The following is a 20,705-nucleotide window of genomic DNA, read 5'->3' as shown; positions in this document are numbered from 1 at the left end:
TTTTGTTAAAACTTGGAGTCCGTATTTGGATTATATGGGGTTGAATTATTAATTTCCTTTCCACACATTAGTGGTGTTGTTCCAAACCATGGCAACCAATTGATGAGTTTTGTTATGTGATCCCCTTTTTCTTTTTTGGGGGAGGGATGGGGGTATTATTTACATAATAAATAACATGCATGCATTTTGTTTGTATGTTATGATTAATAAATAAAAATTTCAAAAAAAATCCTGCGCAAGGACTGAGACAGGAGAGAGAAAAGAGGCAGATTAAAAAGGGGTGGGGGGGCTTGGGTGTTAGCTAGACCAAGGATAATTGAAGATGAAGCCAGGAGTTGTATGGGTGGCACAGTTTGCACAACGCTGTTACAGCACTAGTGACCCTGGCCCGAATCTGCCACTGACTGTTTGCATGTTCCCCTCATGTCTGCGTAGGTATCCTCCGGGTGCTCAGGTGTTTTTAGGTTAATGGTGTATTTGTGTGGCACGGGGGCCTGTTGCTCCGATGTATCTCTACATTAAAATAAAAAATTGGAGAGAGGATTAACACTGCTGTGGGAAGGAGATTGGTGAATCTATACAAGGAAGGGATGAAAAGAGTGGAAAAGTGATTTTTTTTAGGGGTTTTGGAGTTGTGACTGGACCTGGGTAGATGAGAAAGAGGCTGAGTTACTTAAGTACTTCCATTATCCGTCCTTGGTCCACCCACTGACCCCTCCTGCTCTTTAATGTTCTGTCTTTCCTCACTTCTGAAACAGGGTTTCAGCCAAAACTTCATCCATTGCCCTCCGCAGATGCTGCCTGACTCACCAAGTCCCACCAGTAGGTTTTTTTTAAAAAAAGTGAATTCTAATGTCACTTCTTAGAAAGCAGCATCAGTTTGGGTGATTAAATCCAGCATCGATTGAGAATAAAGTTTAAGCAAAAACCTGATTGGTAGCAATCCATTTTTATCCATGCAAATTCACAGAAAAAAAAGATCTTGTACTCGACTCCAACAGAATACAACGGAATAACAAACTTTATTTCATTTGACAGAACCCAAATAAAAATCCTGCAACGTAATTAACCAAAAATACAACATATGACGCAAGAATGGTCTATATTCAGTGCATGCACTCGTACAATCCTAAAAATGTTACATAGCCAGGAATAAATTAGGTAAACATGAACATAACATTAAAATAAAATTAAAAGCAGCAATAAAAATGAATGTACCCAGAATTAAAATGCTGTAAACAGGTCTTTCAAAAGGAAATAGAATTAGGAATCATATTTTCAGTTCCTCTCCAAATACTCAGTTAAGCAGATCAAGAATGGTCTCAACAATGCACCATGCATGGTATTATTTGAGGAAAGTTTTCCTTTCACTGTAGCAAGTGTGGAGCTGGAATTGTTTACTTTGTTTGTCCAGGACTGGGCTTCCATTTAAAATAAACCATGAACAATCGTCTGTGCAAAAATCATGGAATTTGCATCTTGGGAGGTTGTGTTCACTGACAAGAGCAGATTGGAGACTACAAGGCTGGTCCTCTCTGCTATTAACTCCACTCCATTTGTTTTGCAGGACAAGTTACAAAACAGTGAATGGGTTATGGTTATTCAGCTTCAAAACCAAGGTTATTGCATTTGCATGGTATGTGTGCCTACCCCTATCCTTAGGGAAAAAAATAGTTGGCACTGCAGGAGCAAATGCCTACATTTTCAGTTGCTTTAGAAAACAGTCTCCACCCAAGGCATTTCCCCATGCCAAGGAATAATATACTATCACTTGCTATAAAAATCCTCGTCTCACTGAATATGCAATTCATATTTGTCAGTGAAACTGCTGATACTTTAAAAAAAAATCTTCAAACTACTGGTCCAATTAAAAATCTAAAGCTAGTTAAAATGATGCATTCAGGCCAAAGTAACCATCCCGGCTAAATACAGCAGGTCAAATGATCTTAAGATTTTTTGTGCAAAATAAAAACAAATTTTATAGAATCATTTTGTTTGCACTCATCCAAATCAGTGGAAACAATCCTGGTTCAAATGACTTGCAACCCACCCAATGCAGCTTCTTACAATTCAGTGATAATAATATGGTACCTTTCCACATTAATGGTTGGCTTGTGTTACAATTCCTGATTTGGAATGGTGGTGTATTTATCACAATTACCTCCGAAATTCAAGGGCACTGTATATACTTTCATTGTTGGGATTCAATGTCTGTCCTGGGGTTTCAGGACAAAAATTGAATCCCAACAATGAAAGATTACTAACTCTAGGTATTACCTTGTACAAAGTTGATCTGTACATGCATCTGATGACTGCACTTCTCAAACTGTTGGGTGCTCATCACTTGGGCCAGTGGTTTTCAAACTTTTTCTTTTCACTCACATACCACCTTAAATAATTCCTATGCCATCAGTGCTCTGTGATGACTAAGGAATTGCTTAAGGTGGCACATGAGTGGGAAACAAAAGTTAGAACCACTGCTCTAGCCCAATTGTTACTGAAATACTTTGCTTGAGAAAAATTGTCATTGGCTTATTTCCTTTCGAGTTGTGAAGCAGTTCACATAATGAGTCAATTAGGTATGATTAAAACAGTGGTTTTTAAACTTTTTCTTTCCACTCACAGAGCACCAATGGCGTAGGGAATACTTAAAATGGAATGTGAGTTTTAAAGGTTGCCCACCCCATGAAACAATAAAGTCAAAGCCAACTCATTCGACATCAATAAATTGCAGTTCTACATTGCACAATTTACCAATTTCTGGTTAAGGCAACACGGCTGTGGCAACAAAGGACAGCACACTCATAAACCAGCAGCTAGTTAACAGAGGGGGTGTGTGAGCTATGAATACACGCGGAGTTAAACATTGCTAAATATCCCCTCTTTTCCTACACAAATTGGCAGACACACCAATCTGAATAATCTAGCTGTGAGGTAGCACAATTAAATTTTTAAATATTATTCACACTAAAAGAGTTTTCTTTTTGACAATTTACCATGAGAAGTAAAGAACGCTGCACATTTGGCCATGTTGAAATATATTTTTCTATTCTTCCTCCCTTTAATACTTTAAAATTGTCTATGGGTCAGCTTTAACCTGATTTATTTACTGTGCATACAGGGAGAGCTCTTTGTTTAAAAAAAAAGACAATGCCACCATCATTTAATGGGTAAAGTCAACCCCTGAGTACTTTAAACACTGGCTCCTTTTAAAATTAAAAAGGGAAAAAAAAGTTGACTTTCAATTAATCACTTATTTTCATACGGTATTCAGAACTGGCTGTTTAATAACTATTTATTGCATCTTTCTTTAAAATAATGCTGTGCTTCCTCTTTACTGGCTGTGATCCCACTACTTTGTCTTGTTTACGACACTGTGTGGCCCGGTAGTACAGTTGGAAGTAATACAAAAAGCGTTCCAAGTTTAGTCCCTCAGAAGTACTGTGGTTGCCTCAAAATAGAATTCAAAATCTATCAAACAGATGAACATTATAAAAAAAATCTAAGGGATAACAAATAGATAAGCAGCACTTTTTGTGTGCAGTTGAGGTTATAACTTATTTTCCAAAACAAAATTAAGATTATAAAAATAACATTGGAGATGCAAGAAGGTAGGACAGTTTTAGACCGTTTAGCACATTTCAACCGTTGATGGACCTTTTCCTCAGGTTTCAGCTTTATGCTCACGTGAGAAAGCTGTCTCCCAGTAGTACTTCAAACGAACCACACTTCCTCACTTGAACACAGATAATCAACAGTATCTGGGAAAGTGATTTTTTTTTTCTTAAAGATTCTTAGTTCCATGGTTTGCATTTTCCACCTTTGATTCTGCCCACATTGGGGGTATCTTTTGAACCTCTTCAGGATCTTCAATAAACTCAGACACCAACCTGTTTAAAAGAAGAATTAAAAACATGAATAATATTCCTCCAGTTCTCTTGGGGTGCTACGAAGAAGAGGACAGATGCGAGGTCACTGGAACATGCGACTGAAAGTCTTTGAGTTTTCCTCTAAGTTACCCTCAAATAACTAATGTTTAATGCTGAATATATTTGTGGTTATTCTCTATAGCCATAGGAGTTTACATACTCCGATCTTCATTGAACAATAAGTCCATTGCATGCCACCAATGGTGAAACCTCATCTGGGAATATTGTGTACAATACTGTATTAAGCATGTTAATACAGTACAGGGATGATTTACTCAATTTATACCTTGAACAGCTGGAAGAGAATAAAATTATACAGCACAGAAATGAGCCCTCCAGCCCACAGCAACATTAAGTATCTAAATGTGGTAAATAATGTCTATGGCATATTATTTCAAGGTAGTGTGTTCCAGATTCCAACCATCTTTTGGGTTGGAGTTAAACAAGAAAGTCTGCAGACGCTGCGATTGCAGTTTTATACACAAAAATGCTGCAGAAACTCTGTAGGTCCTGTAGCATCAACAGGAAGCAAAGATATATAACCAATATTTCAGGCCTGATTCCTTTGACAAGGTATGAGCAAAAAGCATGCAGGCACTTGAATAAATATGTGGATGGGGAAGAAGAAGCAGGAGGAGGGATTTAGGCAATATGTCATAGGTGGGAGAGCAGAAGAGATAAAAGGCTGGGAAGTGAATGGAGAGGGAAGGGGGTGCGGTGCTAGTAAAGCAAGAGACCTAATGGGTTATTAGGTGTTGTTTCTCCAATTTGCAGAGGACCTCAGTTTTAGTGTATGAGGCCGTGGACAGACATGTTGGCATAGACTCAAGGGGCAGAATACCCTGCCCGATTTTGAAATTCACACCCATTCAGTCTGTTAGGTCTGCTTTGTTCATGAATGAGTGAGTCAAACACCAGACTGAGTCGAAATCAAGGTACTTTGTTCTTTATTGCCGGATTGTAACACTTGCAACTAACAGTGTTAGTTGGAGAAGGCGCATTCTGCCGTTATCAGCATGAGGTTCCCACCCTGGATGAGACATATAAGGCAATCGAACAACTGAAAAGTGGCAAAGCAGCAGGTATGGATGGAATCCCCCCAGAAGTCTGGAAGGCTGGAGGCAAAACTCTGCATGCCAAACTGCATGAGTTTTTCAAGCTTTGTTGGGACCAAGGTAAACTGCCTCAGGATCTTCGTGATGCCACCATCATCATCCTGTACAAAAACAAAGGCGAGAAATCAGACTGCTCAAACTACAGGGGAATCACGTTGCTCTCCATTGCAGGCAAAATCTTCGCTAGGATTCTACTAAATAGAATAATACCTAGTGTCGCCGAGAATATTCTCCCAGAATCACAGTGCGGCTTTCGCGCAAACAGAGGAACCACTGACATGGTCTTTGCCCTCAGACAGCTCCAAGAAAAGTGCAGAGAACAAAACAAAGGACTCTACATCACCTTTGTTGACCTCACCAAAGCCTTCGACACCGTGAGCAGGAAAGGGCTTTGGCAAATACTAGAGCGCATCGGATGTCCCCCAAAGTTCCTCAACATGGTTATTCAACTGCACGAAAACCAACAAGGTCAGGTCAGATACAGCAATGAGCTCTCTGAACCCTTCTCCATTAACAATGGCGTGAAGCAAGGCTGTGTTCTCGCACCAACCCTCTTTTCAATCCTCTTCAGCATGATGCTGAACCAAGCCATGAAAGACCCCAACAATGAAGACGCTGTTTACATCCGGTACCGCACGGATGGCAGTCTCTTCAATCTGAGGCGCCTGCGAGCTCACACCAAGACACAAGAGAAACTTGTCCGTGAACTACTCTTTGCAGACGATGCCGCTTTAGTTGCCCATTCAGAGCCAGCTCTTCAGCGCTTGACGTCCTACTTTGCGGAAACTGCCAAAATGTTTGGCCTGGAAGTCAGCCTGAAGAAAACTGAGGTCCTTCATCAGCCAGCTCCCCACCATGACTACCAGCCCCCCCACATCTCCATCGGGCACACAAAACTCAAAACGGTCAACCAGTTTACCTATCTCGGCTGCACCATTTCATCAGATGCAAGGATCGACAATGAGATAGACAACAGACTCGCCAAGGCAAATAGCGCCTTTGGAAGACTACACAAAAGAGTCTGGAAAAACAACCAACTGAAAAACCTCACAAAGATAAGCGTATACAGAGCCGTTGTCATACCCACACTCCTGTTCGGCTCCGAATCATGGGTCCTCTACCGGCACCACCTACGGCTCCTAGAACGCTTCCACCAGCGTTGTCTCCGCTCCATCCTCAACATCCATTGGAGCGCTTACATCCCTAACGTCGAAGTACTCGAGATGGCAGAGGTCGACAGCATCGAGTCCACGCTGCTGAAGATCCAGCTGCGCTGGATGAGTCACGTCTCCAGAATGGAGGACCATCGCCTTCCCAAGATCGTGTTATATGGCGAGCTCTCCACTGGCCACCGTGACAGAGGTGCACCAAAGAAAAGGTACGAGGACTGCCTAAAGAAATCTCTTGGTGCCTGCCACATTGACCACCGCCAGTGGGCTGATAACGCCTCAAACCGTGCATCTTGGCGCCTCACAGTTTGGCGGGCAGCAACCTCCTTTGAAGAAGACCGCAGAGCCCACCTCACTGTCAAAAGGCAAAGGAGGAAAAACCCAATACCCAACCCCAACCAACCAATTTTCCCCTGCAACCGCTGCAATCGTGTCTGCCTGTCCCGCATCGGACTTGTCAGCCACAAACGAGCCTGCAGCTGACGTGGACTTTTTACCCCCTCCATAAATCTTCGTCCGCGAAGCCAAGCCAAAGAAAAGGATACGTACTTAGTAAATTATCATACCATGACATTGTCCAATGAATAAACTGTTGCTATCCTTCTCTGCTAGTTTCCTGCACATCAATTTGTCATTCCCACTCTTATCTTGAGAGTACAAGGTCACAACTGCATCTTGTTACGGCCCAGCACTGGGTGACTCCTTCTACATTCCCAGCTCATGATGTTTTTACCTAACAAGTCTCACCAGTGACTCAAGATCCAAATGTAAAAACTTCAAGCGTGTTATTTGTCAAGATAATTGTTATTTATTTATGACTCCACAACAACTTATTTTGTGGTCCTCAGGTTGGGTAACACTTTGCTCACACCTTTTACTTTACATAAAAGCTGATATTTCTGAATTCTGAATGACTTCCTGCCATGAGTGGTTTGATGCAATTCTTTGGCTTGGCTTCGCGGACGAAGATTTATGGAGGGGTAATGTCCACGTCAGCTGCAGGCTCGTTTGTGGCTGACAAGTCCGATGCGGGACAGGAAGACACGGTTGCAGCGGTTGCAGGGGAAAATTGGTTGGTTGGGGTTGGGTGTTGGGTTTTTCCTCCTTTGTCTTTTGTCAGTGAGGTGGGCTCTGCGGTCTTCTTCAAAGGAGGTTGCTGCCCGCCGAACTGTGAAGCACCAAGATGCACGGTTTGAGGCGAGATCAGCCCACTGGCAGTGGTCAATGTGGGAGGCACCAAGAGATTTCTTTAGGCAGTCCTTGTACCTCTTCTTTGGTGCACCTCTGTCACGGTGGCCAGTGGAGAGCTCGCCATATAACACGATCTTGGGAAGGCGATGGACCTCCATACTGGAGATGTGACCTGCCCAGCACAGTTGGATCTTTAGCAGCGTGGATTCGATGCTGTCGGCCTCTGCCATCTCGAGTACTTCGACGTTAGGGATGCAGTCGCTCCAATGAATGTTGAGGATGGAGCGGAGACAACGCTGGTGGAGGCGTTCTAGGAGCCATAGGTGATGCCGGTAGAGGACACATGATTCGGAGCCGAACAGGAGTGTGGGTATGACAACGGCTCTGTATACGCTAATCTTTGTGAGGTTTTTCAGTTGGTTGTTTTGCCAGACTCTTTTGTGTAGTCTTCCAAAGGCGCTATTTTCCTTGGTGAGTCTGTTGTCTACCTTGTTGTCGATCCTTGCATCCGATGAAATGGTGCAGCCGAGATAGGTAAACTGGTTGACCGTTTTGAGTTTTGTGTGCCCGATGGAGATGTGGGGGGGGCTGGTAGTCATGGTGGGGAGTTGGCTGATGGAGGACCTCAGTTTTCTTCAGGCTGACTTCCAGGCCAAACATTTTGGCAGTTTCCACAAAAAAGGACGTCAAGCGCTGAAGAACCACAGAACATAATATAGATAACAATGCGAGTTAAAAACCTGCACGGTAGTCACCACAATTTATTTCCCTTTCACTCAGTTGCACACATCATTATATGTTTTTTTTTAATTAAAAATATGGAATGCTTCACAAAAATGCTTGTGATCTTTGCGCAGGGGCCATGCTAATCTTCTCTGTATCATTCCAATTTTAGTATATGTGTTGCCGAAGTGAGCACATCATGATAAGTTTTTAATGTACATTTTAGAACAAAGGGGATTCAATAGTCAGGAGGACTGATAGAGGATTCTGTGGATGCGACAGAGGAAACCGGATGGTGGTTTGCCTCCCTGGTGCCAGGGTCCGGGATGTAACTTCACGTATCCATGACATCTTAAAAGGGGAAGGTAATGAGCCAGAGGTTGTGGTTCTAAAAAAATGAATATAGTGAGTTAGGTAGGGAGCTGACAAGAAGGACTGCAAAGGGGGAGATCTCTGAATTACTTCCTGTGCCATGTGATAGTGAGGGAAAGAATACAATCAGATGGAGATTGAACGCAAGGCTAAAGGGATGGAGCAGGGGTTCGAGTTCTTGGATCACTGGGACATTTTCTGGTGGAGGTGGGACCTGACCAAATGGATAGGTTGCATCTGAATTCCAAGGGGACCAGGATACTGGCGGGGGTGTTTGCTAAGGGTACTAAGGGAGCTTTAAATTAGTATGGTTGGGGGAAGGGGTCCATGTAAGGGAGGACAGCAGAGAGAGGTTTTGTTGGCTGAGAGAAAAGGATTGTAGACAAAATTTGAGGGTAGAAAAGCAGTTGATGGAGGAGAAAAGGGATTGGTGCTATGATGGAGGGTGGATGTTGGTAACAAATAATAGTGTGGACGGTAAAGAGGTGGATAGGCAGAAGATGTGGGAAGTCTCTGAAATGCATTTACTTCAGTCCAAGGAGTGTTGTAAGGAAGGTGGATGAGCTGAAGGTGTGAAAAGGCACTTGGCAGTATGACGTGGTGGTGATTAGCGAGACATGGTTGCAGGAAGGATGCAACTGGCAGTTAAATATTCTGGGATTTCCCCGCTTTAGGTGTGATAGAATTGGAGGGATAAGGGGGAGGTATGTGGCATTACTTGTCAGGGAAATATTACAGCGGGTCTGAGGCATGATAGATTGGAGGGCTCATCAAGACAGGCGGTGTGGGTGGAATTAAAAAATAGAAAAGGTGAGGTTACAATTATAGGGGTGTATTATAGACCACCTAGTGGGGAGCGAGAAATAGAGGAGCAAATGTGTAAGGAAATAGCAGAGATGTGCAATAAGCAGAGGGTTATGTTAGATGGGGATTTTAATTTTTCTAATATAGATTGGGAGATGCAATCAGTGAAAGGGCTGGATGGTTTAGACTTTGTAAAATGTGTGCAGTAGTTTTTTGCAGCAGTATGTTGAGGTACCCACTAGAGAAGGGGCAGTGTTGGATCTACTTTTGGGGAATGAAATAGGGTAGGTGACAGAGGTGTGTGTTGGGGAGTACTTCAGATCCAGTGATCATGGTAGCATTAGTTTCAACATAATGGAGACGGAGGTTTTTGAGTGGGGTGGCGGAGGCCAGATTTGATGCATTGAGAAGGGATTTGAAGGGAGTGGCTTGGGCTGATTTGTTTTTTGGGAAGGAGGTAGAGGAGAATTGGAGGGCATTTAAAGGTGAGATTTTGAGGGTGCAGAATCTTTATGTTCTTGTTAGGATAAAGGGCGGGGCCAAATGTTTAAGAGAACCGTGGTTTTCAGGAGAAATTGGGAAGTTGGTTCGAGATAAAAGGGAGGCCTACATCAAATACAGGGAGCAAGGTGTGGACAAGATGCTTGAAAGATACATAGATTGTAGAAAGAGGCTTAAGAAGGAAATTAGAAAACCGAAAAGAAGGTACGAGATGGCTGTAGTGAACAAGGTGAAAGTAAATCCAAAGGGTTCTTACAAATATGTGAATAGCAAAAGGGGAGTGAAGGATAGAATTGGTCCACTAGGGAATCGGAGCAGATGAATATGTGAGGAGACAAATGAGATGGGGGAGATATTGAATGAGTTCTTCTCGTCGGTATTCACTAGGGAAAAGGATATGGAATTGTGTAGGATAAGTGAGGCAAAATGGAAAATATAGGGATTAGGAAAGAGGGGGGTGTTAGAACTTCTGAGGAATATAAAGGTGGATAAGACTCCAGGTCCCGACAGGATTTTCCCCAGGAACCCCCTCAGGAAGGAAACACCAGGAACTCTGACTGTGAATTTTCAACAGTCACTGGAGGAAAATTGGGATGCTGCAAACGTGGCTCCTCTCTTTAAAAAGGGCTCCAGGTGTAGGCCCAGCAATTATCAATCAGGGGGGCTTTGAAGTCAGTGGTGAGTAAACTAATAGAAAGTATTCTTAGAGATAATATGTACAAGTGTCTAGAGGGGCAGGGATGGATCAGGGACACCCAACATGGGTTTGTTAAGGGAAGGTCACGTTTGACAAATCTTGTCGAATTTTTTGAGTAAGTGACTAGAAAGGTTGATGAAGGTAAAGCAGTAGATGTGGTCTGTTTGGATTTCAGTAAGGCTTTTGATAAGGTTCCACATGGAAGGTTGGTGAGGAAGGTTCAGGTACTAGGGATTAATGTTGAGATAGTCAGATGGGTTCAATGGTGGTTAGAAGATCGGCACCAGAGAGTCATGGTGGACAACTGTCTGTCAGGATGGAGGCCAGTAATGAGCAGTGTGCCTCAGGGATCGGTGTTGGGTCCCTTGTTCGTCATTTACATGAATTATTTGGATGATGAAGTGGTAAAGTGGGTGAGTAAATATGCAGGTGATACAAAAAAATAGGGGGAGTTATGGATAGAGTGATGGAATATTTGGAGATGATTTTGGGAGATAAATTGGTAAAATTAGAGAAGGTTACATACATTCACACACTTTAAAACAGATCTTATTTGAAATACTGAAAAATTCATATTCAATGACTTTACAGAAACTATGGAGAATGCTATGCACATTTCACAAGTAGGTGCTAATTGAAATGATGCCATGAAATGAATAGACCATTGTCTTGGAAGAATAACCGGAGTCAGGTAGTCTGTGTTGGACCTTTTTGCAAGGTTTTCGACTTTTCTGCAGTGTGCTCACTCAGAGGTAATTGAGAGGTTTGTTTACCTAAAACAACAGATGAGACTAGAAGACTGGCTCCTATTGTTTGCTGGAGAAGGGAGGGGGTTTTGCAAATGAGAGAGAGAGAAGGACATGTGGCTGACAGTTGGAATCTCAGAGAGAGGGAGAGACTGAACAGTGTCACCCAGTAGAAACTTGTTAGAACTGAAACAGAAGCTCCAGAGTGGCGGATGGCTGGAATTGCTCTCTATCTGATGTTTCTCTTGGAATAAGAGAACAGAAAGGAACTCTGTGTGGCCTGAAAGAAAGAGGTTATCATCTGGAGAACCCTGATGGGGCAAGTTGCATCAGCAGGACATTGAGGTGACTAATTGTGGTACCTCAGTTGTGGAAATCCTGGAACAACCAATCTCACTCTCTCTGCAAACCCTACAAGAATCTTCCTGAGCAGTGAACTTTATACATATTAAATTCTGTGCACAGTCTAAGAATTGCCTGCAACCAGAGGAATTGGAAGAATGAGAAGTGTGATTGAACTGTGAACCAAAGAACTTTTCTTAAATTTACACACACATTACATACACATGCACTTAGAATTAGAAGGGGGTAAAGTTGGGTAGTCAAGTTAATAGTGATAAGATAAGTTTGATTCTGTTTTCATGTTTAAAGATAATTAAAAACAACTGTTTAAGTAACTACTTGTGGTGAATATCTATTGTTGCTGGGTTTTGGGGTCCTTTGGGCTCATAACAATAGTGAGGATGGTTTTCGTGGACTGCAGAATGATTTGGACTGCTTAGGAAAGTGGGCTGAAAGATGGCAGATGGAGTTTAATGTAGATAAGTGTGAAATGCTTCATTTTGGGAAGAATAATCAAAATACGACATATGCAGTGAAGAGGAGGGCGTTGAGGAATGCAGAGGAACAGAGAGATCTTGTAATAACAGTTCATCATTCTTTGAAAGTGAATTCTCATGTAGATTGGGTGGTGAAGAAGGATTTTGGTATGCTGGCCTTTATAAATCAAAGCATAGAATATAGGTGCTGGGAAGTGATGTTGAAATTGTTTAAGGAATTGGTGAGGCCAAGTTTGGATTATTGTGTTCAGTTCTGGTCACCAAATTTTAGGAAGGATATCAATAAGGTAGAGAGGGTGCAGAGAAGATTTGCTAAAATATTGCCTGGATTGCAGTATCTAGAATACAAAGAAAGACTGAGTAGACTGGGTCTTTATTCATTGGACTGTAGAAGGTTGAGGAGGGATTTGATAGAGGCATATAAAATTATGATGGGGATAGATAGACCTTCTTGAAGAGGGGGTTCCAGCAGGGTCAATTTTGTCATTTAAGAGAAGGTTGGATGAGTGCATGGATGTGAGGGGATTGGAGGGTTATGGACAGGGAACGGATAGGTGGGACTAGTGGAGTTTCACTTAAATTGGTGTAGACTAGAGGGGCCAAGATGCCCTGTTTCCATACTGCAATTGTTATATGGTTATATGAATTGTTCCCAAAATTCTTTTGGTTTTGGACATTCCCAAAACATATGAATCAGAGATACATATTTAAAATTTTTGTCTATACATGGTCTGTTACAAAATTGAAAAGATACAAATAGAAAAAATATAAATTCATTTTACACTTCATGATGGTTAAATCCCCCACTTCTCCCCTAAAAACTTCAAAGGCCTCAAAGATTTTACATTTATCACATAGTGGATCAACATCAGAATAAAAACGAGATAGAATACATATGTCTAAAGTTAAACTATGTACCACTTTAAATTGTATTAAACAAGGTTGTGCACAGAATTAAGTATTATTGATCAGATCAAGCATAGTATCCCAGTCTTTGTCTGGAATTGATATATTCAAATCTCATTTCCATTCATTCTTAATTCCTCTCCCTGAATATATCAATTATATTCAGATCTATCAAATTATCATAAATAATTGCTATCAATCCACCATGAGAAGACTTTAAATCAAAAAGTAAATGAAAGAATTTGGTTTTGGGAATCTGAGGAAAATTAGAAAGTTTAGACTGAGCAAAATTCCTAATCTGTGGGTATCTAAAAAAGGCCTGTTAGAAAGGTTGAATTTAACTGTTAATTGTTCAAATGAAGCAAAATTACCTTGAATGTACAGAACCCTAAAACTTTTTGTACTCCGTCTAACCCACTCCTTGGAACCTGAATCTAAGATAGAAGGTTAAAAAAGTTTATTCTGTAGCGAGGTCGCTATGGCTACAGCTAGGTTATAGCTCTTGGTAATAGCCCTAGCTGTAGCTCGAATCTGAAGAAGGAAGACACACACACATCAGTCGAGTGTATTTGACACTGAGTTTATTCAGTGGCAGCTCTGCCTTTTATAGTCAGCTCGGCCGAGTCACTACCGGGGCGTAGCTTGAGCGGGCTGGCTGCCAATTGGTTACCTCGGATACCTGGGCCCCCTTCAATCCGCTGGTGGTGATTGGCCATTTTGACAGCCCTGCCGATGGCCTATGGAAATGGGCATTTCAGCTAGTCGTTGCATTCGACGGCCATTTCCTGTGTCAGCCTGAGGCATGAGCAATTCTTTATAATAGGGCTAGCAAGAGAAACATTGAGATAGCCCAACTTCTTACCCTTATGTCTCATTACTAGGTTATCTGTCAATTTTGTAAAGGAAAAGGGTAAAGAAGACTGCCAACATAGCTACATTTTTTTTTAAAGAAAAACTCAGTTCTTTTTCTACTCAGGAAGATTGATCGTCTGAGGTATCAAAATATAATAGCAATAATAAATTTAGTATATTGACTGCTCAATAGTAATATCTAAAATTTGGAAGTCCCCATTCCTTTTGGACCTTTGAAGATAGGCCTTATTTATATGGAGCTGTTTACCTTGCCATATATACAAGGAAATAATCGAATCCAGTGAATGAAAGTAAGTTTTAGGAATGAAAATTGGTAAAGATTGAAACATATACAAAAATTTAGGTAAAATGTTCAATCATGTTCAAAAGCTTTATGTTCCTGTTAGGTTAAAAGGAGGGGAAAAAGGTTTGAGAGAGCCGTGGTTTTCAAGGAATATTGGAAATTTGGTTCGAAGAAAAAGGGAGGCGTATATTAGATATAAGAAGCATGGAGTTAAGGAGATGTTTGAAAGATACATTGAATCTTAAGAGAGGAATTAGGAAAGCTAAAAGAAGGTACGAGGAAACTATGGCAAGCAGGGTGAAAACTAATCCAAAAGAGTTCTACAAATATGTTAATGGTAAGAGGAAAGCTAGAGACAAAATTGGTCCCTTAGAAAATCAGAGTGGAAAACTGTGTGTGGAACCTAGAGAAATGGGGGAGATATTGAACAGTTTTTTTTCTTCGGTATTCACTAAGGAGAAGGATATTGGGAGATGTGGGATAAAAAAAGCAAATTGGGTAAATATGGGGAATATAGAGATTACAAAAGGTGTAGTTTTAAGGCTTTTGAAGAATATAAAGGTGGATGTCTCCGGGACCAGACGGGATCTTCCCCAGGACATTGAGAGAAGTGAAGGAGGAAATAGCAGAGGCTCTGGCAGTAATTTTTCAAAAGTCATTAGATATGGGGATAGTGCCGGAGGATTGGCGCATTGCGCATGTGGTTCCGTTATTTAAAAAGGGTTCAAGGAGGAAGCCTGGCAACTATCGGCCTGAAAGTTTGACGTCTGTGGTAGGTAAATTAATGGAGAAAATTCTTAGAGATAGTACTTATAAACATCTGGATAGACAGGGTCTGATCAGGAGCACTCAACATGGATTTGTGGGAGGAAGGACATGTTTGACCAATCTGATTGAATTTTTTGAAGAGGTGACTAGGAATGTGGATGAGGGTAGCGCAGTGGATGTTGTCTATATGGACTTCAGTAAGGCCTTCGATAAGGTACCACATGGAAGGTTAGTTAGGAAGGTGCAGTCTTTAGGTATAAATTTTAAGATAGTCAAATGGATTGAACATTGGCTGAAAGGGAGAGGCCAGAGAGTGGTAGTGGATAATTGTCTGTCAGGTTGGAGGCCGGTGACCAGTGGTGTGCCTCAAGGATCTGTATTGGGCCCATTGTTGTTTGTTATATACATTAATGATCTAGATGATGGGGTGGTGAATTGGATTAGTAAATATGCAGATGATACTAAGATAGGTGGAATAGTGGATAATGAAGAAGGTTTTCAAGGATTGCAGAGGGATTTGGGCTGCTTAGAAAAGTGGGCTGAAAAATGGCAGATGGAATTTAATGCTGATAAGTGTGAGGTGCTTCATTTTGGTAAGAAGAATCAGAATAGGACATATGTGGTAAATGGGAGAGCATTGAGGAATACAGAAGAGCAGAAAGATTTAGGAGTGACGGTACATCGTTCCCTGAAGGTAGAAACTCACGTGAATAGGGTGGTGAAGAAGGCTTTTAGTATGCTGGCCTTTATCAATCATTGCATGGAATATAGGAGTTGGGAGGTGATGTTGAGATTGTATAAGACGTTGGTGCGGCCTAATTTGGAGTTCTGTGTGCAGTTCTGGTCGCCTAATTATAGGAAGGATATAAACAGAGTGGAGAGAGTGCAGAGAAGGTTTACCAGAATGTTGCCTGGGTTTAAGCATCTGGAGTATGGGGAGAGATTGGACAGATTGGGTCTTTATTCTTTGGAGCGTAGAAGGTTGAGAGGGGATTTGATAGAAGTATTTAAGATTATGAAAGGGATAGACAGAATGGATGTGGATAGACTATTTCCATTAAGAGGAGGAAAGTTTAAAACAAGAGGACATGAGTTAAGAATTAAGGGGCAGAGGTTTAGAGGTAACATGAGGGGGAACTTCTTTACTCAGAGAGTGGTAGCTGTGTGGAATGATCTTCCGGGAGAAATAGTGGCGGCGGAGTCAATTGTATTATTTAAGAAAAGGTTGGACAGGTATATGGATGAGAAGAAGATGGAGGGTTATGGGCATTGTGCAGGGAGGTGGGACTAGAAAGGGGTGTTTGGTTCGGTGCGGACTAGAAGGGCCTAATGGCCTGTTTCCGTGCTGTAATTGTTATGTTATGTTATTGTCCCAAGCAACTCTTTAATCTGATTAATTAACCCGATAAATGTTCTTTCATTAAGTTTTTACAACTTCTTGTAATTGTGATTCCCAAATATTTGAATTGGTCTTTAACTATTTTAAAAGGGAAATTATAATAGATTTCTGAAGGCCCTTTTATAGGTAGTAATTTACTCTTCTAAAAATCAACTAAATTGAGCAAACAAAGTTAATATACTTGGTCAAGATGTCTCAGGATTGGGAATAAAAAAGCAAGAGATCATTTTCATTTAATGTTAAAATTAAGCTTGCATTCACACTTCAGCTGAAAGACTTGTAATCAATATATTCTTCTTCAGTTGGAAAGCTCTTAAATTTCAGATAGAGGGATTGTAGAGAAACATGATTTGCCTTCAGTTCCACCAGTTGATCTGCCTCAAACAACAGCTATCTGGTGATGTTGCAACTACTATAATTACATCAGAGGACTAACTCTATAGATTGTACCGCAGTCCCTGGAATAAAGGGGGTTAATCTATCAGAAGTGATTAGGATGCTCAAAAGTGCAACTGGGGAGAAATTATTTCCTCTAGTGGGAGACCCCAGAATAAAGGAGCATAACCATGAAATTTAAGCTTGCTGATTTCAGGGATAGGCAGGTTCATACTCAAAATATGGAATATTTCCTTCATCTACTGTCCCTCCACTCAAAAGAAAATTGCTCAAGTGAAACTTAAAGAAGGAAGATAGATTTTGTTGTTGTTGGGGGTTAAGGGGTTACAGAAACAAAATTGGTAGAGAGTTAAAATGCAGATATCCATAACCCAAGGGAAAGGCAGAACAGCCTACATTCCTTTTTCAAGATCCTCATTCTGTTTGTTAATTTATTGTTGATGAATAATAACTAGGAAGTGAAGCCTTGAAAATATTCTTGGGGATGAAGAATTGGACCAAGCGAAATGAGATAATACACTGAACGCTAACATTTATTTAAATGCAAATTAACCACCCCACTCTTACCTCTTGCTGGCTAGTTGTGTATTTTGGGCATTTTGTGCCCAGCAGAGATTTTTGATCCATTGAATTGTCACAGGTAATGTCTATTGAATCATTTTCCTTTGACACAGACATATTTTTCCCATCAATTAAATTCTGCTTCTGCTCAGGAATTTGAGTAACACGGAACCTGTCATTTTAAAGAGAAAAAAAATTGAAAAGTTGGAACATGTATGATCAACAGCAGTACATTTCAGCAATTTTCAAAACATGAGTGAATTTGGCTATATTTATGATGAGTCTGCTATTTTGAAAGACATGCGACCTAGAAAAATCCTTTTCTATCATTTATACATCTTCAAAAGTCTCCAAGCATCATTCACTTAAAATGTGTTTATAAAGAAAGTCTGGAAGATGATTATGTGTCCGAATTCCAATCACCTTTGGAGGTGGAGGACTGTATGGAAGAATAAACTGAGCAGCATATTTATGTCCTTTAATTCAATGTGCTGAGAAATCTAGTGATTCTTCGAACTGAACACATAAATTCACCTACAAATGAAAGATTTCCTGTAGCTGTGGGACAGGTAGTCAAGGTGGTATTTACAGTGGTTCCAAAGTGTAGCATCTAAAGGAAGTTATTAAAAAACAATTAGGCCACAGCTAGAGTACAGCGTACGGCACTGATCATCTCAGTTCAAAAAAAATGAACGATGCAGAGATTCAAAGAATGAGTGCATTTTCAGTCTGAGGAGGAATTGGAGAGATTTTATTTGCAAAGAAGGAAGGAGAAAGATTTACTCCTTTCTCATATCCTTTCATTTGTATTGATCTGTGCTTTGAAAGAACTCTATGACTGTAAACTCCCATTGTAAACAAAAACAAAAGGCTCCTTCTCACTGAGCGAAGACATTTTTTCTCCTCAGTCCTAAATGGTCTTAACCTTATTCTGAGACAGTGACTCCCAATTCTAACAAGGTGGGGGATTGAAGAGAAAGAATTGGGGAGCTAAACCCCTTGGCGGGGAAGGAGGAATGTGGGAGGTAAACCCCTTAATGGGGGCAGATGGGAAGAGAGTGAACTAGCCCCTCAATGGGGGAAGGGGGGGGGGAAGAACAAGGTAGCTAACCCCCTCAACAGGAGTGAGAGGAAGATTGGGGAGCTACCCCCTTAATGAGGGTGGGGGGTGAAGAATGAGGGAGCTAACCTCAATGAGGGCAGGGGGTGGAAGAACAAAGGAGCTAACCCCCTCATCGGGGTTAAGGAGGGAAGATTAGGGGGGCTAACCCCCCCTGAATGGGAGCAGGCAAGGGAAGAATGAAGGAGCCAAATCATTCGACAGGGGCATGGGGGAGGGGCTGGGCCCAAACCCCTCAACAAATACCTCACAATCATTATTGGGTGATGAAGGTATTTAGTACACCTTCCTTCTATCAATCAGAGCATTGGAATATCAGGTTACAACTATACGTTGGTGAGAGCACACTTGGGGAATTGTCCAGAGTTCTGATCACCCCATAATAGGAAAGATTATAAGATAGAAAAGGTAAAGAAAAGATTCACAAGAATGTTACCAAGCCTGGCAGACTTGAATTATAAGGAGAAGCTTGGACTTTTCTTCCTGGAATGGAGATGGAATGGAGAAAGATGAGGGAGGTAGGGGAAACTTAAGAGGTTTACGAAATAAAGAGCGACACAGGTAAAGTAAAAAGTCAGTCTTCCTCCCAGGGAATGGGAATCTAAAACCAGAGTGCAGGAATTTTAGGTGAGAATGGAAAGATTTAAAGAGGACACAAGAAGCACCTTTTTCCATACAGAAGGTGGGTTTGTGGAACAAAGTGGCAAAGGAAGCAGGTACAACTATTATTTAAAAGAATTTAGGCAGGTCCATGAATCGGAAACATTTAGAGGGATATGGACCAAACACAGGCAAATAGAGACAATTTAGTGGGCTGAAGGATCTGCTGTAAAACTATGACAACAGTGACTTTACTGAACCAGGAGGAAGCTCATTTGTATGAAGTTGAATGGTGACTATTCATAGACAAGGATCAACTGGGTGAAAAGTCTGATTTGTAAATAATTCTAAACATTCTATTTCATGCTTTGTGTACTGTATTTAGTGACTGTGGGAGAAAAACATTTAACCAACTTTTGTCAATGAGAATATAGTGATAATGTAGTTGTCCCTTTAATCTGCAAGTTAAACCAGTGTGCGTCACCTTATTTAGTCATCTGAATTTCGAGTGAGCAATCATAATAAAATAAATAGCCAGTGTTCATCATCTGGACTCGCTGTAAAAGGTCAACACTTGGGACGATTGTTGACACACTGTGGAAAATATACCTCAATCTGATTTCAGAATGGGAAAGAGATGAATAAATTTGAAGTAACTGTCCTAAACATCTCTGTTGAATGATGGACAGACTAGTGTGGAGTCTAAATCCCAGGATGGAGCCATTGAGGTAAATGGCCTGTTCCATGTTTAATGCGAAAAGGAGAGTGCAAAGAGAAAGGAGCTGAAAATCCAAAATCATCAATTACCAGGATAAGCAACACCTGGAGAAAAAAAGACTAGCTTTCCACCATGACAAACCCATCAAATCCAAACAACTATACTTCCTCACATCTAAATCCTCTGAAAGGATTCAATTCCCTTCTTGCAATTTCTCCATCTCCACTACATCTGTTCCCAGTCCAGACCTTCTGAACTGTCTGTCTTCTTCCACAAACGGGGTTTCCCCTCCACCACCACCAACTCAGCCCTCACCCACATCTCCTCCATTTCCCACTCATTTGCCCTGGCCCCCTCTACTCCCAGACTCAACAAGAGGATTCCCCTTGACCTTACCTACCACCCCACCAGCCTCTGCATTATCCTCCAAAATTTATGGCATTTACAACAGGATCCCACTAGCAGACACATCTTCCCCACCCCCATCTGTTTTCCTCAGGGATAATTCTCTCTGAGACTCCTTCTTGTATGCATCCCTCCCTACCAATCACCGCGCCACCCCCCCCCCCCCCGCCGTGGCTGCAGGAGGTGCTACACTTGCGCCCACACCTCCTCCCTCACCACAGTTTGGGGCCCCAAACAGGCCTTTCAAAGGAAGTAACACTTTATTGTGTATCAGCAGGAATGATTTACTGCATCTGGTGCTCCCTTTGTGGACTTTTCTTCATTGAAGAGACTGGGAGATTGCTTCACTTAGCACCTTTGTTCTGGCTGCACAAATAACAGAGACCTCCCAGTGGCCAACCATTTCAGTTTTGCATCCCATTCCTATACTTGCATGTCTGTCCATGGCCTCATTTACTATTCCACCAAGACCACCTGTAAATTAGAGGACCACCACCTAATTTTCCGTCTGGGCACTCTCCAGCCAGATGCCATTAATTTAGACTTCTCCAGTTTCTGCTAACCTGCTCTTCCTTCCCTCAGCTCTCCAC

The 20,705-nt window shown here is 41.5% G+C and overlaps 1 protein-coding gene and 1 non-coding gene across 5 annotated transcripts in view; both read right to left on the bottom strand.

The window, feature by feature from the left end:
- Nucleotides 1-1,011: 1,011 nt before the first annotated feature.
- Nucleotides 1,012-20,705, bottom strand: part of relt (RELT TNF receptor) — a 91,758-nt gene continuing 72,064 nt past the window's right edge. For 3 of the 4 annotated variants that reach the window (XM_069891795.1, XM_069891793.1, XM_069891794.1), the window contains 2 exons: nt 17,279-17,444; nt 4,907-5,145 (listed from right to left, as the gene is read on the bottom strand). In XM_069891795.1, the coding sequence (XP_069747896.1) occupies nt 4,912-5,145; nt 17,279-17,444 (400 nt within the window). In that variant the 3' untranslated portion in view covers nt 4,907-4,911. Of the gene's footprint in view, nt 3,891-4,906; nt 5,146-17,278; nt 17,445-20,705 lie in introns of those variants that run through there. The other variant, XM_069891796.1, reaches the window with a different exon arrangement.
- LOC138740201 (U6 spliceosomal RNA) lies at nt 8,217-8,323 on the bottom strand. The gene has a single exon (XR_011342740.1). It is a non-coding gene; the product is annotated as a U6 spliceosomal RNA (small nuclear RNA).

The sequence above is a fragment of the Narcine bancroftii genome, chromosome 7, assembly GCF_036971445.1.
Source record: "Narcine bancroftii isolate sNarBan1 chromosome 7, sNarBan1.hap1, whole genome shotgun sequence".
In the NCBI taxonomy this organism is placed as follows: Eukaryota; Metazoa; Chordata; class Chondrichthyes; order Torpediniformes; family Narcinidae; genus Narcine; species Narcine bancroftii.
This window is presented reverse-complemented; position numbering and strand designations above follow the sequence as displayed.